General features: G+C 44.5%; 1 protein-coding gene across 13 annotated transcripts in view; it reads left to right on the top strand.

Annotated features, from left to right (window-relative positions):
* Positions 1 to 23762, top strand: part of PRRC2A (proline rich coiled-coil 2A) — a 1857131-nt gene that overhangs the window by 256678 nt on the left and 1576691 nt on the right. For all 13 annotated transcript variants that reach the window (XM_078645954.1, XM_078645958.1, XM_078645955.1 and 10 more), the window contains exon 6: positions 3834 to 3977. In XM_078645954.1, coding sequence (XP_078502080.1) covers positions 3834 to 3977 — 144 coding nt within the window. The remainder of the gene's footprint in view (positions 1 to 3833; positions 3978 to 23762) is intronic.

Genomic DNA, 23762 nt, shown 5'->3' on the forward strand with positions numbered 1-23762 from the left:
GGAATCGCAGAGGGTTTGAGAGGTAGGTGTCTGCTATTTTATTGTGGAAGTAGTCCGCAAGGGAGTCGCAGGGGTTTGGGACGGGCGAATAATGGTCTCAGTGGCCGCCATGCAGAAGAATGATGGCCCTTGTATTTTCTTGATTTTAAAATAACAGGGTATTTAAATAAATGAAAAACGGAAATGTCATCTCTATTCAGCCAGCTGTTTTATAACATGCTTTAGAAAGTTTAACAGAATTGGCATGGGCACGAGTTTCCTTTCACCACAGACACCGTAGAAGAGGCAGAAATGAAAGTTTGCATCTTGTCACAGTGACATCAAATGGCAGTTTCAAGAGCTGCCCATTTTGCCATTAACATATGCCCATTTATTTTATTTATTTATTTATTTGAAAGTTTTATATAGCGCAAACAAGATCTTTGCAGATATCAGAGCGCTTTACAAATACAGGAGGTAGGAAACAAGAAACATGGGAGAGATTAACAGACTTTTGAGCATAGAATACTTGTAGGTAAAAAATGAAAGGCAAAATAGGGTGGGTACATGGGGTAGCATAATAATCGACTAAAACCAATGATACAAATCGACAATCTAACAAACAATAGTGCAGATAGGTGTATATCTTCAAATAGATCAAGAGTAAAAGTTCAGGTGAATTTAGTCATGAGGATAGCTTTTACTTCTTTTTTAAAGAATGCAGAGGAGGAGATAAGTCTGGTTTCGGGAGGGAGTGAGTTCCAGATCCTGGGTGCCATTCCTGAAAAAGAGCGTTTATATGTTTTTTCCTTCCGGAATCTACGAGGTTTCAGGAGAAGATTCTTTGTGCTTCTAGTGGTTCTTGAGCCACCAGATATTGTCAGTTTCTGAGTGAGGTAGCCGGGTGATTTGTGGTGTACAGCTCTGTGCGTCATGCAGGCAATTTTCAGAGGTATTCTGGCTTCAAAAGGCAGCCAGTTCAGGGATTTTAAGTCAGGGGAAATATGCGAGTTTTTTTGATCCAGCAATGAGTCTTGCTGCAGCGTTCAAAGAGGCTCTCATGGGTGCAGTCGTAGAAAGAGGGAGTCCGCAAAGGGCGACGCTACCGTAGTCTAAGCGAGGAATTACTAGGGCTTGTACAGCAGTTTGGAAGTCTTTGGCTGGGAGGAAGGGTTTAAGTTTCCTCAGGGTATTAATTTGGAAAGTAGCTCCCTTAGTTGCTTTGCTGATATGCTGCTGCATGTTGAGATTGGTGTCAAGTGTAATGCCTAAGGATTTCGCTGAGTCCACGATGGTAGGTTGGACATTGAGTGCAGATAGGTGTTTAAGCCAGGTTTGGGTGGTTGAGATTTTCGAGGGAGGTGAGATCAGAAGGAACTCAGTTTTCAGAGCATTGAGTTTGAGGTGATTATCGGCAAGCCATGATTGGGTGTTTCTGAGCGTTGAGTTAAGAAGTTTGAGGTCTTTGGGGGATTGTAATTTGAGATAAAGTTGGGTGTCGTCGGCGTACGTGTGAAAGTGCACCTTAGAAGCTTGTAACAAGGTGGTGAGAGGTTCCATGACCAAATTGAACAATGTAGGGGATAAAGAAGATCCTTGTGGGACGCCTAAAGTTACAAGCACTGGTGAGGACATCAAGTTGTTGCTCTTGAATTTCTGAGTCCTGTTATGTAGAAAGGAGGTGAACCATTTGAGAACAGTCCCAGATAGGCCCATTCTGGTGTTTAACAGCTCGAGTAAGTTCTCGTGTTTGACAGTGTCAAATGCTGAGGAGAGATCAAGAAGGATGAGAAGGCAGGTATCGTTTTGATCTAGGATTTGGAGTGCGTCATCAATTATGTGTGTCATAGCAGTTTCAGTACTGTGCCCTGCTCGGAAACCTGATTGAGGGTTGAGGAGGTCAAACTGATCAATGTGATTTGTTAATTGGAGTTGTACGCATTTTTCCAAAAGTTTTGAAAGTGTGGGAATATTGGTGATAGGACGGTAATTGTTTAGGTCAGTATGGTCCGCTGTTCATTTCTTGAGTATAGGTGTAACTTGTCCAATTTTTTGTGAATCGGGGATGAGTACTTGTTGAAGTGAACTGTTAATAATTTTGGTCCAGAGTGGGAGGAGTAGTGGGATGAAGTCTTTTACAGCGTTGGCAGGAAGAGGGTGTGAGATGATTAGAGGGTTTCAATGTGCTGAGCAGTTTTAGAATTGTTTCTTCTGAGTAGGTGTCAAAGGATGACCAAGCAGCATTGTTTTTAGGTTCATTGGGTGTTATGTTGCGGGGGTTGGAGTAAAGGATTACGTCATTGCGAAGATCACTCCTTATGTTATCAGTCTTTAGTTTGAAGAAAGTAAAGAAGTCTTCACATGAAGGTATATCGCCAGTTGTGCTAAGTGTAAGTTGGGGATGTTCCTTCGATTGTGTTTTGATTAGTTCAAATAATTTTCTTGGCCGGTTTTTTTGCTTGATCGAGCTGAAGGCTGAAGAAATCTGATTTGGTGCGCTTAATTTTCCTGAAGTAGGCGTTTCTCTTTTTCTTCAGAGTTTTAAGGTGCAATGCCGTAGGGGCTGCTCTCCAGGTGCGCTCTGCCATTCGCATGGCTCGTCTGTCTTCATTGAGTCTACCATCGTACCATGGGTTGGAGTTCTTAGTGGAGACTTTTTTTTTCAATTGCAAGGGGGCGGCCTCATTAATTATTGAGGTCATAGAGTTGAGGTAGTGGTCGGTCAAAGATTGAACGTCAAGAGCGCCGGTAGGGGGAAGGAGGAGATTGCAGCTGTGGGAAGGTAAAGAATTTGGGTTGAGTTTCTTGAGGTCCCTTTTTCAGACCTTGGATTTAGTGGCTTGAACCGGGTTAAGTTTAACTTTTTCATTGATGAAGAATGTGATGATGTGGTGGTCTGACCAGTCACAAGGTTGGATTGACTCGAGCTGGGTAGAGTTCTTTTTGGAGATGATAAGGTCGAGGATAGAGCCTTTATCGTGGGTTGGGCTGTTGCAGATTTGGGTGAGGTCAAGAGCATTGAGGTAGTTTTTGAGACTATTTACCACTGCGTCGTTGTGATCGTTCCAATGGAGATTGAAGTCACCAAGGAAAATTTGAGTGTTTTGCCGTCCGGAAAAGTTTGATATTGTGTCCATAAGTTGTTGGGTGAAGATGAGGTTGTCTCCAGGTGGGTGGTAGATGACGTGTAGTGAGCATACAGGTTTGTTCTCGCTGATGACATCGAGGCAGAAGTATTCGCAAGAGGTAAGTGGGGGGGAGGTGAATCTGGTAATTGTGAGGTTGCTCCTGTAAATACATGTGATTCCACCGCCAGTCTTGCTGGGTCTGTCAAGTCTAGTGATGAGGTAGTTGGGTGGAATTAGAATATCCAAGATAGGTGTAGAAGATTCGGTTAACCAAATTTCAGTTAAAATGGTTAGATCAAGGTCCAGTGTCTTGATGAGATCGGCGATGTCGGAGGAGTGTCTAGGGGCCGATCTGCAGTTGAGGAGTATGCATTTGAGTCTGGGGTGTAGAGGGTGGTGGAGGGTTCTAGAGTGAGGGGGACTTTTTTAAGGTTATTTTGCAACGTTTATGCTTGCCAGAATGGAAAGTAGTTAACGTGAAATGTGATTCAGCCTCTTTCTTATTCACTGTCAAGTAACACAACACTGCCAACACTTTCCCAGTTGTGTTATATGGAATCTTTTCCTGTTGCACATTTGACAGAAAACGTTCTAGCGGTAAAGACATTTCAGGTCTAGAAATGGATATTCTACCATCAAATGTGATTCGATAGCTTGATACTGCATTACAGTAGCCTCTAATTTGATGCAGTCTAAATTATCTTTCTTCGTTGTCATGCTATGCAGGTGGAAAGGGATCAAGCCAACTGTCGCCATTCTCTCGAGAGGAATTTCCTACCCTACAAGCGGCTGGAGACCAGGACAAGGCTGGCAAAGAAAAGGACACTACAGATCAGTTGTCTGGGCCAGGACCAAACCTCCGCCCCCAAAGTGAGTCGCACTAGCATATCCTTCAGTCTTATCTGCTCGTGCATGTCCAGACCCCCTGCTTTAACCGGATCATTTTGAGGTCTGGCCTTTGAGTTCGCTTTGGCTGTTTTGGCCCCCCCCCGGCCCCCCCAAATCAAAAGTCATATATGTGCTTAGATGCTTCGTTCAGCAGGCTTCATGCATTGGTATTTGAAATTATCCTTCATATTTTTGCTTTTGCCCAACACAGCATACAGCAAGTGGCAATCGACCAGCCCTCTTTATCCATTAGTTTAATTTATTCACTTTGAGTGGCTGCACAAACCCTGTGCGCTTTGTCTATATCCGCCAAAAAATAAATCCTTTCTCTTCAGTGATGAATTTGGTCAAAGTATGCTTTTAAAGTGCATTTTAAAAATATTAATTTTAAATGCATTCTATTTATTTTGCCTGCGCTTTTGGTGTCTCGTCAAACGGTAATTTTCTTCCGATCTCCCTATTAAAGTTGCTGCTATCAAGTTTTTAAATGACATCATGACGGACCATGATTTTCATGCTTGGTTTGTGTGCGATTTGTTTTTGTCTCCTTTCCCCAATAATAATCATAATATTGGTGTTAATGAAAATAATTGTGGTATTTAAAAAAAAATTGTAAAAAGGCCATGCACGTAAATGCTCCTAAAATAGAAATAGTATTGTAAGAGGTGGTCCCAATCCGCCAATTCTTCAGAACGCACAAATATTAAAGCATAATTGGACAAAGTAACACTAGTACAATTATAGATTGCTTGTTCAATGTTATTTAATCACATTGAACGTTTGAATGCTTGTCAATCAGCACATAATTCGGAAAGCTGTACACACCAAGTGCCTCACAGCAGTCTGAGAAAGGAGAGGAAGGGTTATGTGCATCAAGTGAGGGTTGTAAAGAAAAGATAGTGACATCATATTTATCACAAAAATATATTACAATAGAAATGGCTTGTTGAAGCCCCAAACCGGAATGGTAGTTTGATTACATAGCCATGATTATAAATACATTATCACAGTTACAATAACTGTTGATAGAAAACTGGCATAGGAGAGTAACACAGTTGACATTTCAACCCCCAATAGAAGGTAGCCTACTAGGATCCTTACTGCAGGGTCTTCCTCAGGACTAAACCAAAGGGGCACCTGGGGGACAGATATAAGCTGCTTACTTTTACGTATATGGGCATGGGTTCAAAAATAGAGAAGGGTAGAAAAGAAATTAAATTACCATAAACCACCCTTGAGTCGAAGTGGTATATTTGAAGTAGGTCCCATAGGCTCCAAAGGGCAGACAGCAGATAGTTGGCACATGCAAAACAAGTTGAGGGCCATCAGGATATATCCCACAGTGTAGAGTAGTCTCAGACTTAAACACTGTAATGAATCCAACTTACTGTGCAAAAAATGTAAATACTCTACACATAACAATGTGATAGAATCCTATTTAAATGACCAAGGACTGCAAGGTTCTAATACTTTTGTCAAATAAATCTAAGAAAAGGCTAGAAGAAAGGGAGGACCCATTATTAACAGCTGTGTACTTCTAAAAGAGGTCTGTAATGCCTGAATGGAATAATGCATACCTAAAGTAATCGTGCAAAAGTCACCGCTTCAAAATGCCAACTTGTGCTCACAGTCTGTAAATACAAAAAAAAGAGAGGAAACTAGTCTTCGCCACCAATGCGAAAATGAAAAGGAGGCTCACATGTCCGGACGAAGATAACTATGAGGGAGAGAAGCACACTCTCCAAACACAGCATGTTCGATCTCTTACCTACGTTGTGCCAAGCAAATCCGTCTCCCTGAAGGGAGCGCAGAAAGTACTGTCTCTATTTAAACACTACAGAGCATGTTGCCGCCGTGCACGCGCTTACCGCGTAGCCGCAGACTCTCGATGCTTGTCAAAAAAGGACAAGGCATCGCGTTGTAGTAAAGAAATAAAGACTACATGTAAAAGCCATGTTGTCAATGTTATTATTCTTAAAAAACACTCAATGATTGCACAGAGTGTAACATCTTGAATGCCATAGTGAATACGCCCGATTCCACACGTGAAGGATAGGAGAATTAAAAATAATGGCCTGTGTTAGTGCGACGTAATGAGGAAGGTCTAGCACGCCACCCATTTGATATGGAAAGTCTCAAAAGACATTTTTCACATACATAGAGCTTATCCATAGAGCAAGGGCAAAAGCAATGTGTCATTGTATTGCAGGAAAGAAAGAAGAAATGTATGTGACTAAGCTTCTTCTGTTACATAATCATAAGTAATGTGCACAGTGGAAGAGAACAAAGACCGGTTCTATACATAAGGTTGTAATCATGGTAAAACAGCCTGGGGAGGGCATGCTAGGTACAGACATTTTGACTAGCATTTAAAAGGCACTTCGCTTTTCATTACAAAACAGAATCCGGTATTTAGAGAAGAAAAACGTAAGGAGGACAGATCTTCTACACAGGTGTGTATATATATATATATATATTACCTACTGGCGGTCGCCAGTAGGTATATATAGTTAGGATTTTTTCTCTATGGGATTTTTGAAAATTCTATGTCTAATAACTTTGGCGTTTGTGGACGGAATTGGCTGAAATTTTCAGGAAAATGGAACATTTTGTTTCTGAGCAGCAACTGAAAATGTGGGGGGGGTTTGTCAAGGGGGGGCTGAGAAAAAAGGGGGGTCCCAAAACGTGTTTTTCCCATGTTAATTTCCATAGGGCGGTTGGCCTCACTTTTAGCCCGAACGGCTGAATGGATTTCCACGAAACTTGGCAAAATTGTAGATATTGTTTGCCCGATGTGCCTTTGCTAGGTCTCAAGATATGTGCTCCTGTGAATTTTGAGTAAATTAGGTTTAAAAAAAGATATATATCTAGAGCCGCTCCCCGGTGCGCGTACCGGGGAGCGCTCCGGGCGCGCCACGCGACTTGCGCACGGCAAGCTGATTGGTTCTCGGGTGTCTGTAAACATTCGAAACAGTCCGCAGCGGCCGCCATCTTGTGTCTCGGTAGGATTGAGACACAAGAGGTGGCAAAAATCAAAGGGGGAAATGAGCAAAAGGGGGCAGGGTACACCCCCCTGACCCCCTAGTTTTGATGTGGGAGCCATAAAAGGGTCAATCGGGTAAAAAATAAAAGAAAAAAAAATTCGATTTTCGCGGGGGGAGCGCCAGGTACGCGCACCGGGGAGCGTACGGGGAGCGTACCATGGAGATAAAAAATGGCACTTTAAAAAAAAAAAAAAAAAATATAGCATTTTTTTATAAATTGGAGGTAGTTCTGAAAAGAACTTTTTTTTTGTTTTTGTTTTATATTTTTTTAGACTTTTTAAAACGATTTTATATTTTTTTGGGATTTTTGTCAGGGGAAAAACAAAAACGGGGATTCCAAAACTGCTCAACAGGAGCAAAAAAATGTGAAAATTTAGGGACTGGCAGGGCAGCGGTGTTGCTGTTTCTTTATGGCAATGAGTTCAACACTCTGCTCCCCATAGCAGAGCAGTTCGTCACACTCCGTGCACAGAAATTTGATGCCTGCAAACACCGGCTGAATGTTAGGGACCATTCTTCCACGGGGTGGTCCCGAAGGTGTTGCTCCACCAGTGGAGGTGCTGCCGCCATCTGTGGGTAAATTCCGTGCCAGCTCTCTGACACTCTCCCTGGCAAAGTTGTTAGGGTGTCTTCTTTTCACATGCCTGATTAAATTAGCATTTCCAAAACTATATTTTTTCAGAGGATTGCCTCTGGATAAAGTACTACCACATATTTTGCAGGTTACTTTTGGAGCGTTGACTTTTTTTTGTCCTTCAGGGATGTCATAGAATTTCCAGATGAAATGTTTTTTTTTCTTCTGCTGAGGAGGGTCCTCATCTAAAAATCCGTCGGAATCACTGCTGGATGACTCTCTTGCAGCCTTTGCTGTAGATCAGAAAAGTAGGAGATGAACACAGTACACAGAACAGCTCTTGCTCTCTCCAAGTACAAAGCAATAGTGAGAGAAATGGGTGGGTTTCACACAATTTGGAAAAAAAAAAGTTATGAACCAATGAAAAGTGTTATTTTAAAGTCACATGGTTTGACGCGCTTACGCTACGCGCCCCGGGGCGCGTCCCGGGGCGTGTTTCGTAAGCGCATCAGGGCGTTTACGTTGCGCGATCGTATGCGCTTCCGGGTGCGCTTACGCGGTGCGTCATAAGACGCATCTCGCGGCTACGCGATACGTGTCTTATGACGCAAGGCGTGGCGGCTACGCAATACGTCACGATGTTGTTTTCGTTCGCGGCAATAGCGCTATCGGGACGCTCATCAGTACGCGCCCCAGGGCGCGCCGCAAGATTGCGCTTACCCGTGCGTTCACTGGTCCGCGCCCCGGGAGCGCACCAAAAAGAATAAAAAAAATAAAATGACATAATTATACAATATAAAATTCGATTTAACATTTATTATTTTTAAAAACTATAAAAATTTGCTATTAAAAAACCTATGAAATTCACTGAAAAACCATAGGTTATAGACCATATATAGTTAGGAATTAGCATTTACAAAACCTTGAAAATTCACTGAAAAAACCATAGGTTATAGACCATATATAGTTAGGAATTAGCATTTACAAAACCTTATTTTACTCACACAAAACCATTGAAATTCCATATATAGTTAGTTGCACTAACTATATATTGCGCACCCGCAATCCACTGCTGATGATGTCACATATTACATCATTCATGACATGGTCAGTGACATCACTGATGACATCACTGATGACATCACTGATGACATCTCAAATGACATCACTGATGACATCACTGATATCTCATTTGACATTACTGATCACATCACTGATAACATCATTCATGTGATGATACGATGAACCTCTTCAGACTCTAATATAACCTTAGATACACTCAGTGTAAACAGACACTCACAGACTGTCACTCATCCATGGAGTTACTCACACACCTAGTCAGTCATGCAAAGAATCAATCACACCTCCATTTCATCAACTATATAGTTATACACACCTTACTTATTGAAACATATAATAACACATATTTACTCTGTTATACAATCCCTGATACAAGTTCACAATGATCCATACAGCCACTCACACATTCACTGGCTCTTATGCACAGTTATTTATATATGTCAACTCTCACATGTACTGTGTTTTACATATGTACTTACTTTGACATGTAGCACTGAGATATCCATTCACTCACCAATACACTCATGCACACAGTCAACCGCCCATACAGCTGTTTCCACATGCACTTTTGAACCCATACATCTAGTGAATCAACTGCTCACACATCTATGCACAGTCATACACCTCCCAGACACCCACACACACACTCAGTCTCCCATACAAATACTTGGGCAACCAATCAATAACCCATATAGTTAGTCATATAGCTAATGATCAACACATGCATCAGATTACAGAACAACAGACACAATGATGCACAATTTAAAACAGTTTAGTCACTAACCCATGCACTCAGTGAGACACATTTAATCACTCACTTATACAGTCAGTCATGCACCTACTAAATCCTTCATCCAGACACTTATACATCCACTCATTCTTCAATATGTAAGACATATTTTAACTTTACAGAAACATACAGTCACTGGATGTTGTCATCAGTGATGTCATCAGTGATGTCATTTGAGATGTCATCAGTGATGTCACTGACCATGTCATGAATGATGTAATATGTGACATCAGCAGTGGATTGCGGGTGCGCGATATATAGTTAGTGCAACTAACTATATATGGAATTTCAATGGTTTTGTGTGAGTAAAATAAGGTTTTGTAAATGCTAATTCCTAACTATATATGGTCTATAACCTATGGTTTTTTCAGTGAATATATATATATATATTCGGTACGTGGACGTCCTTCAGCAACCAATCGATCGGTCAAGAACGAGGCAAACCCAGAATCTGGTGCGTGTAAATTTATTTAAAACCCAACACCACTGCTGCCATGACGCTTTTCGGCCTGGCGAGGCCTTGATCACATGATATATTATCAGTCTGATGTCAAGCAGAAAAGAACTATCACACATCAAGCATATATATTATTAGTCCGATGTTAGGCAGGATAGCTGTGCATAGTTGGTGTCCATTTCATTTAGACCCCCATGTATGGAATCCAAACACTACATCCATTTACATTCCCTGATGTTGAGAATAATCTCAATATTGCCCCCTCAGGACCAGGCCGGATTCAGGAAACATTTCCACAGTGGACCAAATTTACAGACCCCAACTTATATTTTGGAAAACAATGAGAATGGAGGGTGGCAGCTTCTATTTGATCTTTGTGGATCTGAAGACTGCTTTCGACTTGGTGCCCAGGGTCAAGCTTTGGGGGGGTACTTGCTTACATGGGGATTCCCGCTTACCTTCTGAACATACTTATTAGATTGCATGAAGGTCATTTTGCCCAGTAAGGTGTGGAAAGGGTGGTAAATTGACCCCCCCCCCATTTCCTGTCGACAGGGGTGTAAGGCAGGGGTGTTTGCTTGCACCTACCCTGTTTTGCCTCTTTGTTAACTCTGATATCCCACCTTGCAGAGGTCGGGGACAATGATGCCCCCAAACTGCAAGCACCAAAGTCCCCACAATGATGTATGCGGACGACACTTCGCTACTGTCAAAGTCTCTGATGGGCATTCAGAGGGTCCTGGACAGCTTTGCCACCTTTTGTAGCAAAAGTGGTTTGGAGACCAATACCTTGAAGACAATGTTTATAGTCTCCAATAACCCCAAGACAAACCGCCCTAACCCTAGTCTGGAAGTTACCATGTTGGACAGGGTTTCAGTGTTAAAATATGGAATGGGACCCATAAATTGCTAAAGCAAAGATTAGGCTAGCCCAGACCTTTGGAGGGATTTCCAAATTACTGAGAAATTCCACCTCAAAACCTGCTGGGCCCATAGTAGAGATTTACAAGGCCCAAGTCAGGGGCGCTTATTTGTTATAGGAAAAACAGGAGGGGACCCATAAACCGAGTTGGGATGGGTATACTGTGTAAACAAAAACAATTCCCAACAGGTATTATTGAGAGACAATTTCAATTGTGCATGCCTGAAGGCATTACTGAGAACAGAAACAAGGAGTCAGAAGGATTTTAGAGGAACGGTGGTATTATTCACCAAGGACAAGGGCATTCAACATATGTTTACAGTTTTCAACAGCACTGTAAAGATTAGATCTTGTGACAACCCAGTGGCACTTGGTGCAAGGTGCTATATACAGTTATCGTCCCCTACAACCTGCCCTGGGAAGAGAAAGAAGCACTCACCACCCTCCAAAATAACCCCGGAATAGTTATCAAGCCCGCAGATAAGGGTGGAGGGATTGTTGTTCTCGACAACACTGAATATGACCGAGAGGTGGAACGACAACTTATGAACCACGACCATTACCGTGCTCTAACCAAAGATCCACTAGCAGACATAAGACAGAAGATCCTCTCTATAACAACTGCAGCAAGAGACAACAACATTATTACCAAAAAAGAATTTGAGTTTTTAAATAACCCACACCCCAGGACTCCTGTCCTTTACGTACTTCCCAAAATACATAAGGATGCCAGAAACCCACCGGGACGCCCTATCGTATCAGGGTGTGGCTCCATCCTGGAACCTCTTGGCAAATATGTGGATTCGATGATCAAAGAGTTTGTACCTATCACAGACACCTACATTCGGGACACTATGGATCTGATTAACACAATTGAAGATCAACCCTTTGATACGGAAAACCAAATCATGGCAAGTCTGGACATCGAGTCCCTTTACACAAACATTCCCCATTGTGAAGGACTCCAGGTTATCAAAAATCTATTGAGCACCAGACCACAACCACCCAAGATCCCCACAGATTTCATTATGGATCTTTTGAGAGTGGCATTACAAAACAATTACTTCATGTACAAAAACATCTACTACCTGCAAATCAAGGGAGTAGCGATGGGCGCTTGCTTCGCTCCAAATTTTGCCATCCTTTATGTACATGCCCTTGAGAAATCATTGTTCCTCAACCAGATCAATCCATATCGACCCCAAATCCACCTGTGGCGTCGATATATCGATGATATTCTACTATTTTGGAATGGCTCTGCTAACTCTCTTCAACCATGTATTGACTGGCTAAATTCTTCCCAGGAACATCTCAGATTCACATACGAAACCAAACCTAATGACCTACACTTCCTTGATGTCACAATACATGCGGAGGAAGGTAAAATTGGAACTGTGCTCTACCGCAAACCGACTGAACGCAATACGTTGCTGCACTATTCAAGCAACCACCCCAGAGGTCTCCGCGATGGTCTCCCCTTTGGCCAATTTCTCCGCATTCGGAGAAATTGCAAATGGCGCAAGGACTACTTCAGGGAAGCGGACATCCTAGCCTCTAAATTGATCAACAGGGGCTATCCACGACGTCTGGTCAAACAGGCCAGAAAACGGGCCTGGTACAACCACCGGGAGGACTTACTGAGGCCAAATCTAAACAAAAAAACCTTGAAGAGGATCCCCTTTGTCTCAGTATTCAGCCCCGACAGTAACAGAGTAGCAAAGATAATTAAAAAGAACTGGGCTGTCCTACGTTCGGAAGAACAATTCAATGAACCGCCTTTGTTCTCATATCAGAGAGGTAACAACATTGCCAACCACCTAGTGCATGCCATTACGTGGCCGGCTCCCAGTACAGAGAAAAACACCATCACAGCATCCTGGGGCCTGCCCCCGGTCATTGGACATTTTAAATGCCAATCGTGTAGCGTGTGCGAGTTGACAACCAACACCAAAGAATTCACATTCAAGGGCCAGACACACCACCTCACCCAACAATCCAACTGCAAAACCCAGAACGTTATTTACGCTATCCGATGCCCGTGTGATCTGATTTACATCGGCCAGACAACACAAATGATAAAACAGCGTATCATACAACACAAAAGCAGAATTAACTGCAAGGTACTTACAGCACCTCTGGTCTCGCACTTCATTGAGCATTCGCACACGGACTCGGACCTCAGATGGCAGGTCATTGAGAAACCCACCTTACCTCTCAGAGGAGGTAACATGAAGGCCCTGCTCAACAGAGCAGAATGCAAATGGATTGCCAAAGTTGACTCGGTCAATCAGGGGCTCAACACCCTGGACGAATGGACAAATACTATCTCCATTTAATTCACCCCTTTGACCACCTCCTCTACCACGCGCCCCTGCCAACACATATGGCTTAAGATTAAATGAGAACCGATCCTTAACCATATGAGCAGCCCTTGACCCTGTACCCCCGCCCCGCTCCCCCTTCTCTAAACTGGCGCCCACCTTTTGCTCTATGTAACTAACTGTCCGGTTTTATACCCTGACCGAATAAATGTTAACCAATAGCTCTACTATGTTCTGCTGCCAGCCAGACTTGTTTTTACCAATGTGTATGTCTTGTATTTCATTTTGCCAACATTTCTGATTTTCTCATGTTTGCATCACCTTGCGGCCAATGTAAATAGTTTTCAATTTGTCATGTTTTCTTGGCACAATTTACGCTTCTCCTATACATGCACTTGGCTCCCACTCCCTGGACCTTCCCAGACGCGCATTCCCCAATGCGCCGACTCGAGTTCTGTAACTTCCTGATTATTCTGGTTGCCCCAGTAACCCTTCACCGCCCTACCGACTCCCCGCCCCCCGCCCTCACTCTCACCAATGACTCCGCGACACCTCTGCATTCACCTGCAGATCCCGCCCCCAGACACACGACCCCTACCACGCCTCCCCCGCGCGGTAGCTGCTATAATTTCTAAGACCCAGAGAAGACGCGGTCTGCCGCTGCATTAAGTGCCGTACAGCCACGCCAGATGAGCAATTGCCCTCTGTGCCCCTCCTCTTCCAAGGTAAGAGTCTCGCCGTCGGCCTCCGGCTGCACGCCTAATCGCGCTCCTCGAGTTCGATCATGGGCACTTCTCCGTCTTAGTGACCACACACCCCTTGTCTTCCTTTTCAGGAGCTGCCCAACCACGTGAGCAGTCCCAGGACAAGACGCTACCAGGTACTGACACCCCCAGCGCGGGTCTGGTACCTACCAGTTACCTATGCGTCCTGTACCTAATAATTGCCTTTTTCCTTCCAGTGACCAGCACGCATTCATTCCGTAAGCTGTAAGCCACGCATCCCTGCCTGGTTTTTGTAAGTTAATTTCCTTTTGCCTTGTGGAACACGACCCCACTCAAATAAACAGACCTACCCTTCACATTAGGCACCCCCAAATATCACCCCACCCTCTGCGGCCACCACTACCTTCACCCCGCCCTAAACACTATATACCTTGCCCCTTAGTCCTCCCGAGTGCGCCCTCACCCCCGCACTACCTCCCCTCTCCCCACCCACGCCTACCCGCTCTCGCCATTTCCACCAACCACCCTCACCATTACCCTTCCTTGTCCACAGCACTGTATTCATTAAGAACAACCCCGTCCTGATGACGATCCCGACTCAAGGGGATCGAAACGCCGTCGACCACACAGCTTGAATCAAATGACGCATATGACACTTTCAGCTTTCTACAAGAAAATAATTTTCTCAAGTGACTGTAACTTGTTTTATTATAATTGAAGCTGTAATTGATGCATATACCACATTCTATGCGCCACCAATGCTGTTTTTAAGCACTTGCACTTTCACTTCACGGAAACTGTATATAGCACCTTGCACCAAGTGCCACTGGGTTGTCACAAGATCTAATCTTTACAGTGCTGTTGAAAACTGTAAACATATGTTGAATGCCCTTGTCCTTGGTGAATAATACCACCGTTCCTCTAAAATCCTTCTGACTCCTTGTTTCTGTTCTCAGTAATGCCTTCAGGCATGCACAATTGAAATTGTCTCTCAATAATACCTGTTGGGAATTGTTTTTGTTTACACAAGTCAGGGGCGCGGCAGTGTATGGGGCTGAACTCTAGGGGCATTGCTGCTGTGGACCTGCGAGCAAGGTGGAAAATAATTTTATGAGTCAAATCTTGGGTCCCCCTGCTAGTACCCCTCTCGTTCCCCTGCGGTTGGATCTAGGAATTAGATTGATAGAGGAGGAGCTGCGCCTCAGACCCCAAAACGTTTGGCGTAGAATGTTGGTGACTCCTGAATTGGCAGCGTATAGAACAGACTAAAATAGATATTGAGCCTTCCGGGAGTAGCAAAAATCTCCTGGTTTGCACATATAAAGGATGAATGCACTAAGATGGAAAAACACACATTGTGGTGCAACCCTGAGGAAGCATGTGCTGCAACCCCACACTCTGAAGTGGCTAAAGCTTACCGTTCAAGTAAGCTTGCCGCTGTACAGGGATGTTCCTCTGTAGGTCAACTGTAGGCCCCATTTTTTACATTGTTAAAAGATGATTACAGAATGGAATCTTTTTTAGATGACATCCAGCCATCTATGGCAAGAAAACTGTATGCCAAGTTTAGAATGTGCATTATGCCGCTCTGTGTCTTTACCTGCAAATGGACACACTCTTCTCCCAGAGAATGCCCAGCTTGCATCTAGGAGGAAGAGACGGAGGTCCTTTTCTTTTGACCGGGTTATACACTAATAAGAAAGTGCTGGCTTGTCCAACTGTGCAGGAATTTAGGGTTTGTTCACAGTGCTGAGTCATTTAGAGGTTTGAAGTCTGATACCCTTAAGCCCATTGTCTTCGCTGTGTCAAGATTCCGGATTACAATGTGGCGTAGGCGTATGACTTTTGTAAAATCGTTACCTTAGTTGCAGCAGCACATCAATGTAATTTTCTAGGGTTTTAACCTATAGTTTAATTTTTTTAAACTGTTTTAACCTTAAAACTTATTTAATTTTAATTTTTTATTCGTGTATACAGTCTGTATTTTAAAGGTAAGATTCTGATTGCTGCTTCAATGAACTCCTCTGTATGACCTGTATTTAAACTATTCGCTCAGTTTTGTTTTTCATACTCCTTGTCCTCTGCACAGTATTTATCTTGCACATGCACTTTATTGAGCCATCGGACTTGGAATTATGTCAGTGCCTTACTACAGATCTGGATGTCATTTTATTGGATTACATTTTTTGTCTATTTTCTTGTATTGATGTATTGTTTGTATTGTATCCTTTTATGGTCGTAATGACGGAAATAAAGTTTTCTGAAAGGAAAAACAAATCGGTCTCAGTTCAGTCTTTGAGTGTGTGACATCATTATTTGCCTGAGTGTGTACAATAATTGCTAAACGCTACCCTCTGATAGCCCACACTACCACAAATAGAGTAAGGTATTATCTACTTTTACCTCTTCCTACCTTTGTGGTTATTACACTGGATTCTGTGCACTCTATACTTTACTTTGGTTTAGTATATACAGAGCCAGCTTCCTACAGCATCTGCATCTTGGATAACGCGTTCCAAGTCCTTTAATACTGTATAGTTGATGCTGTTCTCCCTACCACATCCAGACATAAAGGTTGTGACAGATGCATTGAATGTTTTGCTGGGTTGTGCCAAATGGATGATGTGGAGATCAGTGAGCTCTTGTTTTCGAGGGATAATCATCATTTCAATCTGTCCTCAAGACCTTTCTACTTTCCATTATGGACAGGTTTCTCTGGCTCTGGACTACAACAAGCAGGGCTTCATGAGGGTTTAATTCTCATTTTCTGGAGGCTGTTAAAGTCTGGGGGTGGATTGTTCACGGGATCTTGCACAGTCAAACCCATAGCTGGTTCACTCAATACCAGTTGAAATGCACTCTGCAATCATCACCATAATTTTGAATATCAAAAGTGGAGTCTGTAATCCGAGATGGCCCAGGTCATCAATGCACAATAGAGAGTGCTCAGGGTAGATCTATTTGGCTTATATTGTAAATTCTGTATCTCTTGAACCCTCAAGAGGATCTCTTTTGTTTTGGTTTCGAAAGTTGTAGAAAAATCTAAACTATGTATTATAAATTGCCATTCAAGCCTAGCTTTAGTGTATTGGTGTCGACATTCAGTCTGTGTAGTCGAATATATAATAGAGACCATTTTACTAGGGGTTTTGCAGGGTAGAATATGGTAAAGAGCCAGTAATTCAGGGGGCTCCTGTAGTTACGCACCCAGCATCTCCCTCAGTTCCTGCCTGACTCTGTAATACTGAAACCGGACTAATTGCGAGGGAGGCTCCTCTTCTTCCACCAGTCACTCCCAGCCCCGGACTCTACCATCTACAAACAAGTCCTCGATCTTAGTAACTCCTATTCTTTCAAGTACCTGGACCACTCCTTTCTCGCCGCGACTTAGCAGCATCCAGTCATAACGCAATAGGGGATAATGTGGAATATAGAAAGGTGTCGGCTTGCCTTTTAAGCAGATTATGCCAAGCGTGGGCTACAGAATTTATGGAATCTAGTATCCCCGCTCTTCTTATTGGAGTGCAAAACCGCCTCACTGGCAGTTGCTCTGCTGCCACCACTGCTCGTTCTATAAAAATATGTGGAGGACACAATTGCCTGTGCATCCAATAATTAGCGTGCAAACATTTAGCCGCTCTGTAGTGAAGCTCCAGGTCCGGGGCACCAAGACCACCCATTGAAAATGGAAGTGTAAGGACATTCCTTGGTGGTTTTCCGGACCAAGCTAACCTTATGAGGAGCGAGCAGAGTACTTTTAACATATGAATGGGTAACACCATGGGTATATTCATAAATAGGTACAGAAATCTGGGTAATACGACCATCTTCGTCCGATACGTGTCCTAGGAGTGATCGGGGCAATCGTATCCAGCGCTCAATATCCTCCTCCAAAAGAAATAAGGATGCCTTAGTACTCTCTGATCACCAGGGCAGAGTCCATATGTAATCTGATTCCAAGATATCTGATGGCTTCAGTTGACCACTGCAGAGGGTAGCCCAGCTCAATTTGAAGTATGATGGGCGATAGGGGGTAAAATGGTCGACTTCGCCCAGTTGATTTTCAATCCCGATCTGTTCGCAAACCTTACTACCTCCTCAAGGAAAGGGGAGAGATTGACCACCGGGTCCCTTACATAGAGCAAAGTTTCGTCAGCATAAGTTGACACAATAAAGTTATACTCCTGGAATTTAATACCTCTGTGGCTGTGGTATTCCCTGAGAGCACTTGCGAGTGGCTCAACCACAAGGGCATAGAGCAGCGGGGATAGGGGGGCATCCTTACTGCGTGCCTCGCAATGTGTTGATAGGGGGCATAACTTTATCTCTTATGCGGGCAACTGGGGAGCCATAAAGGACTCCATCCAGTCTCAGGAAGACCCCACTCATTCCCATGTGCTTTAGAATCTCATACATAAATGACCACTCTACCGATTCCGAAGCCTTTTTTTGCATCTAAAAAAACACAGCTGTTTTTTTTAAGTCTGATGTGTTGCATTGTGCCAAAAATCGTTCTGAGATATGACCAGTTACGCTCTGGAACAAACCCGGCCTGTTTGGGTCCAACCAGCATGGGAACCAAAGGGGCGAGTTTATTAGCCAGATCTGTGTAACGTTTTGTGTCAACCTCAAGGAGCGATAAGGGACGAAAAGACTAGCATTCATCCGCCGGCCTACCAGGCTTTAGGATCGTCACTCTAAGCGCTTTTCTCATAGAGGCTGGCATCGAACCAACCTCCTCCATCTCTTCAAAGAGAGTGCACAGGTATGGAATTAATAACTCCTTAAATTCTTTATAAAACATGACAGCCTATCTGCTCCCAGCGCTCTCCCCGATCTCCTAGAGCTCAGAGCCACTGAAACCTCGTGTGCATCTAATGGCCTCATACGATACTCCCTGTGTTCATTAGTAATCCAGGGCAACCGGATCTGTTCCAAGTATTCTAAAGATGCCTCTTCACCCATGAGAATTTTCTGATCATATAGTAGGCATAGTAGTGATTGAATCTAGTCGCTATGCTAGTGCTGTCATTTAGCAAACTGCCATCTACATCACGTACTGCCGTTACTATCTTAGTTTCCCTTCTGCCACACAATAGCGCAGCAAGAACAGCACCTGGCCGGTCTCGCCCACCATACATCCTGGCCAGTGCATATTTTTCCATATGCTTAATTTCACTGTCAGCGTGTTCATGATTTTCTTTTAGCCTCTTTGAATCTCAAGGAAACACTAGGGCAATCGTCCTCTAGAACTGCCTTTTCAAGTGCAGCTAACTCAGTCTCCAGGCAAGCCAAACGTCAACGAATAAAGTGCAATACTCCCGAATGCTTGGATAGGGCCTCACCTCTGTTATAAACTTTAAATGCCTCCCACACCTTAGCGAATTTCTGGACCGCTCCAACATTTGTTGCAAAGAACCCCTCTATAGCTTCAGCTAGTTCAGCACGGAACACACTGTTCATTAATGAAAAAGGTGGGAAATGCCATGTGAATGGAGCGGGCCTTTTCCAGAAATGAACTATGTCCCTCAGAACCAGGGCATGGTCCGAAAGAGAGCGAGGGAGCACCCTACATTCCAACACCTGAGGCATCAATCTACAAGTTATGAACCAATAACCTATTCTAGCATACAAGTGGTATTAGGCGGAATGATGGGTCAAGCCACCTGCATCAGGGGATCGCTCCCGCCAAACATCCACTAGGTCCATCTGCACTGCAGTGTCAAATCAAAAATTTTTTTTTTTTTTCAAAATCAATTTTTTTAAATTTGTTTTGGTACTCAAATGAGGACCACAAATATTGTATAAAAGGACGGTTACAGAAAAAGGATTCATTACAGGTTAATATAATGTTAAAAAGGGTTTTAAAAATTTATAGAAATTGTAACATACAAATTCATTAGGTGGTTGTTTGCACACGAGTAACAATTCTTTAACCGATGAAATTCTACATTTACGGTATATAGGATCAAGATGTCTTGACCGTGCTGTTACTATGTTTGCGTTTGGGCATATAAATAAAAGGTGCTCAATGTTCTGATTTCCCCCCTGACAAAGAGTACATAATGGGGATCCACCTGATGTCCATCTTGATGTAAAAGTTAACACCTTGGGAGCTTGTAAACATACCTCCCCAGTGCTGCGCTGTCCATTATCCAGTGCTGAACTGGACGTCCAGCGGTCGCACGCAGCACTGGGGAGGTAGTGCCCGTGACGACCGTTGGCCGACGGCAGCACCTAAAGGGTTAATACTCGTAAAATACCTAATCGCAGCATTGTAATTGCCCTCCTTGCACCATGTGTAAGGGAAAACCCTAGGTATGTCTGTACATGCTTGTACTCCAATGTCTCAACGTAGAGTTTATACAAAGATAATTTGCTACAGTGTGCAAGATCAAGTTCAAAACTCAATTTAGGAGTAAAGCAGTGTCATTAATCACCCTGGCTGATCTGGAGGGGTCTTACTGGGCCACCAGATCAATCTAGTGTGGGGTCATCACACAGTTAAGATCCCCACCCCAGATAATAGGAACCTCATCCTCCACACGTTTCAACAAATTTCGGTAAAACTGCAGACAATCCTAGTTTGCCCATAAAGATTAACCAAAAGCCAGTCGATACCCCCACCAGTTTACCTAGATACTGCATATCTACCCGCCGTATCAGTTACGAGCACTCTGTGTTATCCCTGATTTGGGGGTGACTCATATAATTATGTCCCTGGCCTGTGTGGGGAAGCCAGCTGTATGAGTGTGGTCCAGGAGAGTTTTATGTTTTAGCATAGTGCTGCCAATTGGCAGCTGGACTCATGTAACATGGCAATATCCACATCGTGCCTTACTAAGTATGCCATCACTTTACGTATGCAAAAGAAAACTTTACGTAGCTTTTTATGGTCATTGAGGCCCCTAATATTCCAAGTAATTACTCTGTTAGCCTTCTTACACGCCATCCGTGATCAACAGTCATAATCCCGGAGCCCTTCATATAAACAATGTGGAACATTTTTCTACTTAAACACAGCATTAATTGTGTACCATCAACTGCACAATTCCTGCTTCCGGCACTGCAGCACCGAAAAGAGAACAGAACCTCTCCCCTCCCACCACCCACGCCATGCCATCCCCAACAGGGCACGGTCGAGACAAAGAAACCCACCTCATGTCACATAATAATGCCAGCGGGTATCACACGGGGTGGGTGTTACCGGCCACTCGAACCAAAACCCATAGTGGCTTTCAAACTTAGCGCTTAGCCATTGACATATGTAATGCATTCCCTCCCCAGTGTTCAAATAAAGATTGTCACTTAGGCAAAAAGTGCAGCTGCACATGCAAAGCATAGAACAATCGCTACTCCAAGTACCAGCGCACCGACCTGCATAAAGTCTGCAACTTAAGCCTCTCACTGAAGCACAAAGAAGAGAATTGATACGCTTATCGATAGTTCGTTAAAAAAGACTTTGCGAGATCATCCAGCTCGACGAAGAGACATTCAGTGACAAAACATTGACCACACTCCAGATATCTTCGGAGAAGATAACGTTTGTGGCAGAAAAGAGGAAACCTTCTCAGTCCCAGAATCAGATTCCGAGCTGGATATAGAGGTGGTGTCAAAAGATGTTCCACCAGGACAGGGTGCCGTGAGTAACAAAGTCCCTTTGCCTCTCAAATTCTCTTCCATTAAGCAAACGGCTTCGGCACCACCACTGCCTTTGGGCCAAGGGCAGCACAGAGACTGTTTCCGATGCTCCGCCCTCGGGCCTGGCACCGAAACAGTTAGTCAAGCCTTCCAGCTCGCTACAGAGTCTAGGAAAGCCTTCTTCGGAACTGAAACCTTCTGCTCCGAAAGACAAAGACAGGTCCAGTTCGGCACAAAAAATTTCAGCACTGAAATTAAAAAGAAATCCTCAAAGGCTCCGGAACCTATTGTGGACATTATGAAGTAAGCTGGACCCAAGCAAAAGAACATGTTCGAGGCATGTGGGCTGCTAAATTCATATCTAGTGCATAGATCGCCGCCTAGTGTTGGGTCCGGATGATTGCACATTGTTATCCTGGAAGAGTCTTCGAAGTATCACGAGATAGGTGGCTCCTCCCCTGGACTACAGTGCGCATGGGCATCAGCTCCATCCCCAGATTGTTTTTTTCCGCCATTGGGTTCGGATGGGGTTCTCGACGTCTCCGTGTCGGAACCGATAAACTTTGTTCTTAAGGCCAAAAGGCCTTCGTTACCAGCGTCGGTATTGTTTGCGCACGGTCTCGAGCGTCGTCCGACTCTCTGAGCCGGAAATCTACGGAGTCTAGTTACTCTTCGCACTTCGAGGCCCTCTCGTCGCAGCAAGACCCGACGACCTTAACATGGAGCGGAGCCCGTTTAAGTTCTGCCCCGTCTGTGGATCCAAATATCCACACATCGATGTGCATCCGGTCTGTAATAAATGCCTGTCACCGGACCACAACGAAGACGACTGCATGGCCTGCTCTAAATTCAGGTCAAAGAAGACGCTCAAGCATCGGCGCGCGGCGCGCCTCGAGGCCCAGCGAGCGACACCGGCACCCGACAACATATTCGACGACCCTGCGGAGGAAGGCGGTAGCCATCACCTCCAAATTTCACCACCGTCGACGGAGGTCCAGTCCGATCCCGAGGAACAGGTCGAAGGACAGGACCAGGACATTGAATACGTCGATGAGGTAGGGGACGACGAAGAAGTTTTTGGGGCCGCGGAAGATAGCTCAGAGGAAGAGCTATGCCCCGACGTCTATATTACACAGGCTCAGGTCACGGGATCGCCACACCCACGACCCTGCACCGCTATCCCCGGCCCCGCATTCTAGCCCGGCCACGGACACTCAAGCGGAGCCGCCATCCAACGTTTTGAAACCGAAACCTTCGGTTTCTACAACACCCAAGATGGCCGACGTCCAGGCAAAATCGAAACCAGCGGATTCGACAACACCTAAAAACGAAAATGAAACTAATGGACTCGACAACATCTAAGATGACCGACGTCCCACAAAAAATATCAAAGCCTGCTCCTTCATCGACTCCGTCCACCTCCGGTCCACAGAAGTCGAAGAAGGTTATCGAGCCAACAGCGCCGCAGAAGGTGCACAAGGACTCATCCTCCAAGAAGGCCGTCCGTCAAGAGTCGGCCTCTGTTGCTCCGGCACGGACGTCGAAGTCTGTTCACACGCCTTCAGACGCTCCTACGGCGCCGTCAACTAAACGCCCCGTCGAACAAAAATCGACTAAAGGCCACGACCCGAAGGCCGCAGCCACTACGCATCGGCACAAAGATGTCGGAAATGCAGCATCGGCATCGGCGCCAAAGCCTACAACGCAGCCGCGCCACGTTGCAGCTGAAGAATCGTCGACGCAAATACCGTCGACACCGAGGGACTCCGACGCCACCGGACACCGAACGTCGGCTTCGACACCCTCCGCCTCCTTCACTAAACAAGTCACCGACTCCCTGAAACGGATTCGAGAAAAGACTTTGTCGGCGACGGCTCCCACGCCATCGGCTCCAAAAGAGGTTGACACTCCTCAAAAGTCATCAACCAAGCTTATTTACACTCTTCCACCAAAGGTGCCACCAAAGGCATTTGCACCTAAATCGGTGCCAAAGACTTCAGCTCCTTCGACGCTTCAAGCCTCCGAACAAGACTCTGAGCATTACATCAATGCCCAAACAGGGAAACTGACCCTTTACAAAAGGAAAATCACTTCCCAACCACTGGAATCCTATGTTATTCCACTGAAGAAAAAGAGGCCAGCACAGGACATTCCTGCCCTTATTGAGCCTATCCTACCACCACCCAGAAGAAGTCCATCACCTTCCCCAAACC

Source organism: Lissotriton helveticus, chromosome 5_1 (genome assembly GCF_964261635.1).
Source record: "Lissotriton helveticus chromosome 5_1, aLisHel1.1, whole genome shotgun sequence".
In the NCBI taxonomy this organism is placed as follows: domain Eukaryota; kingdom Metazoa; phylum Chordata; class Amphibia; order Caudata; family Salamandridae; genus Lissotriton; species Lissotriton helveticus.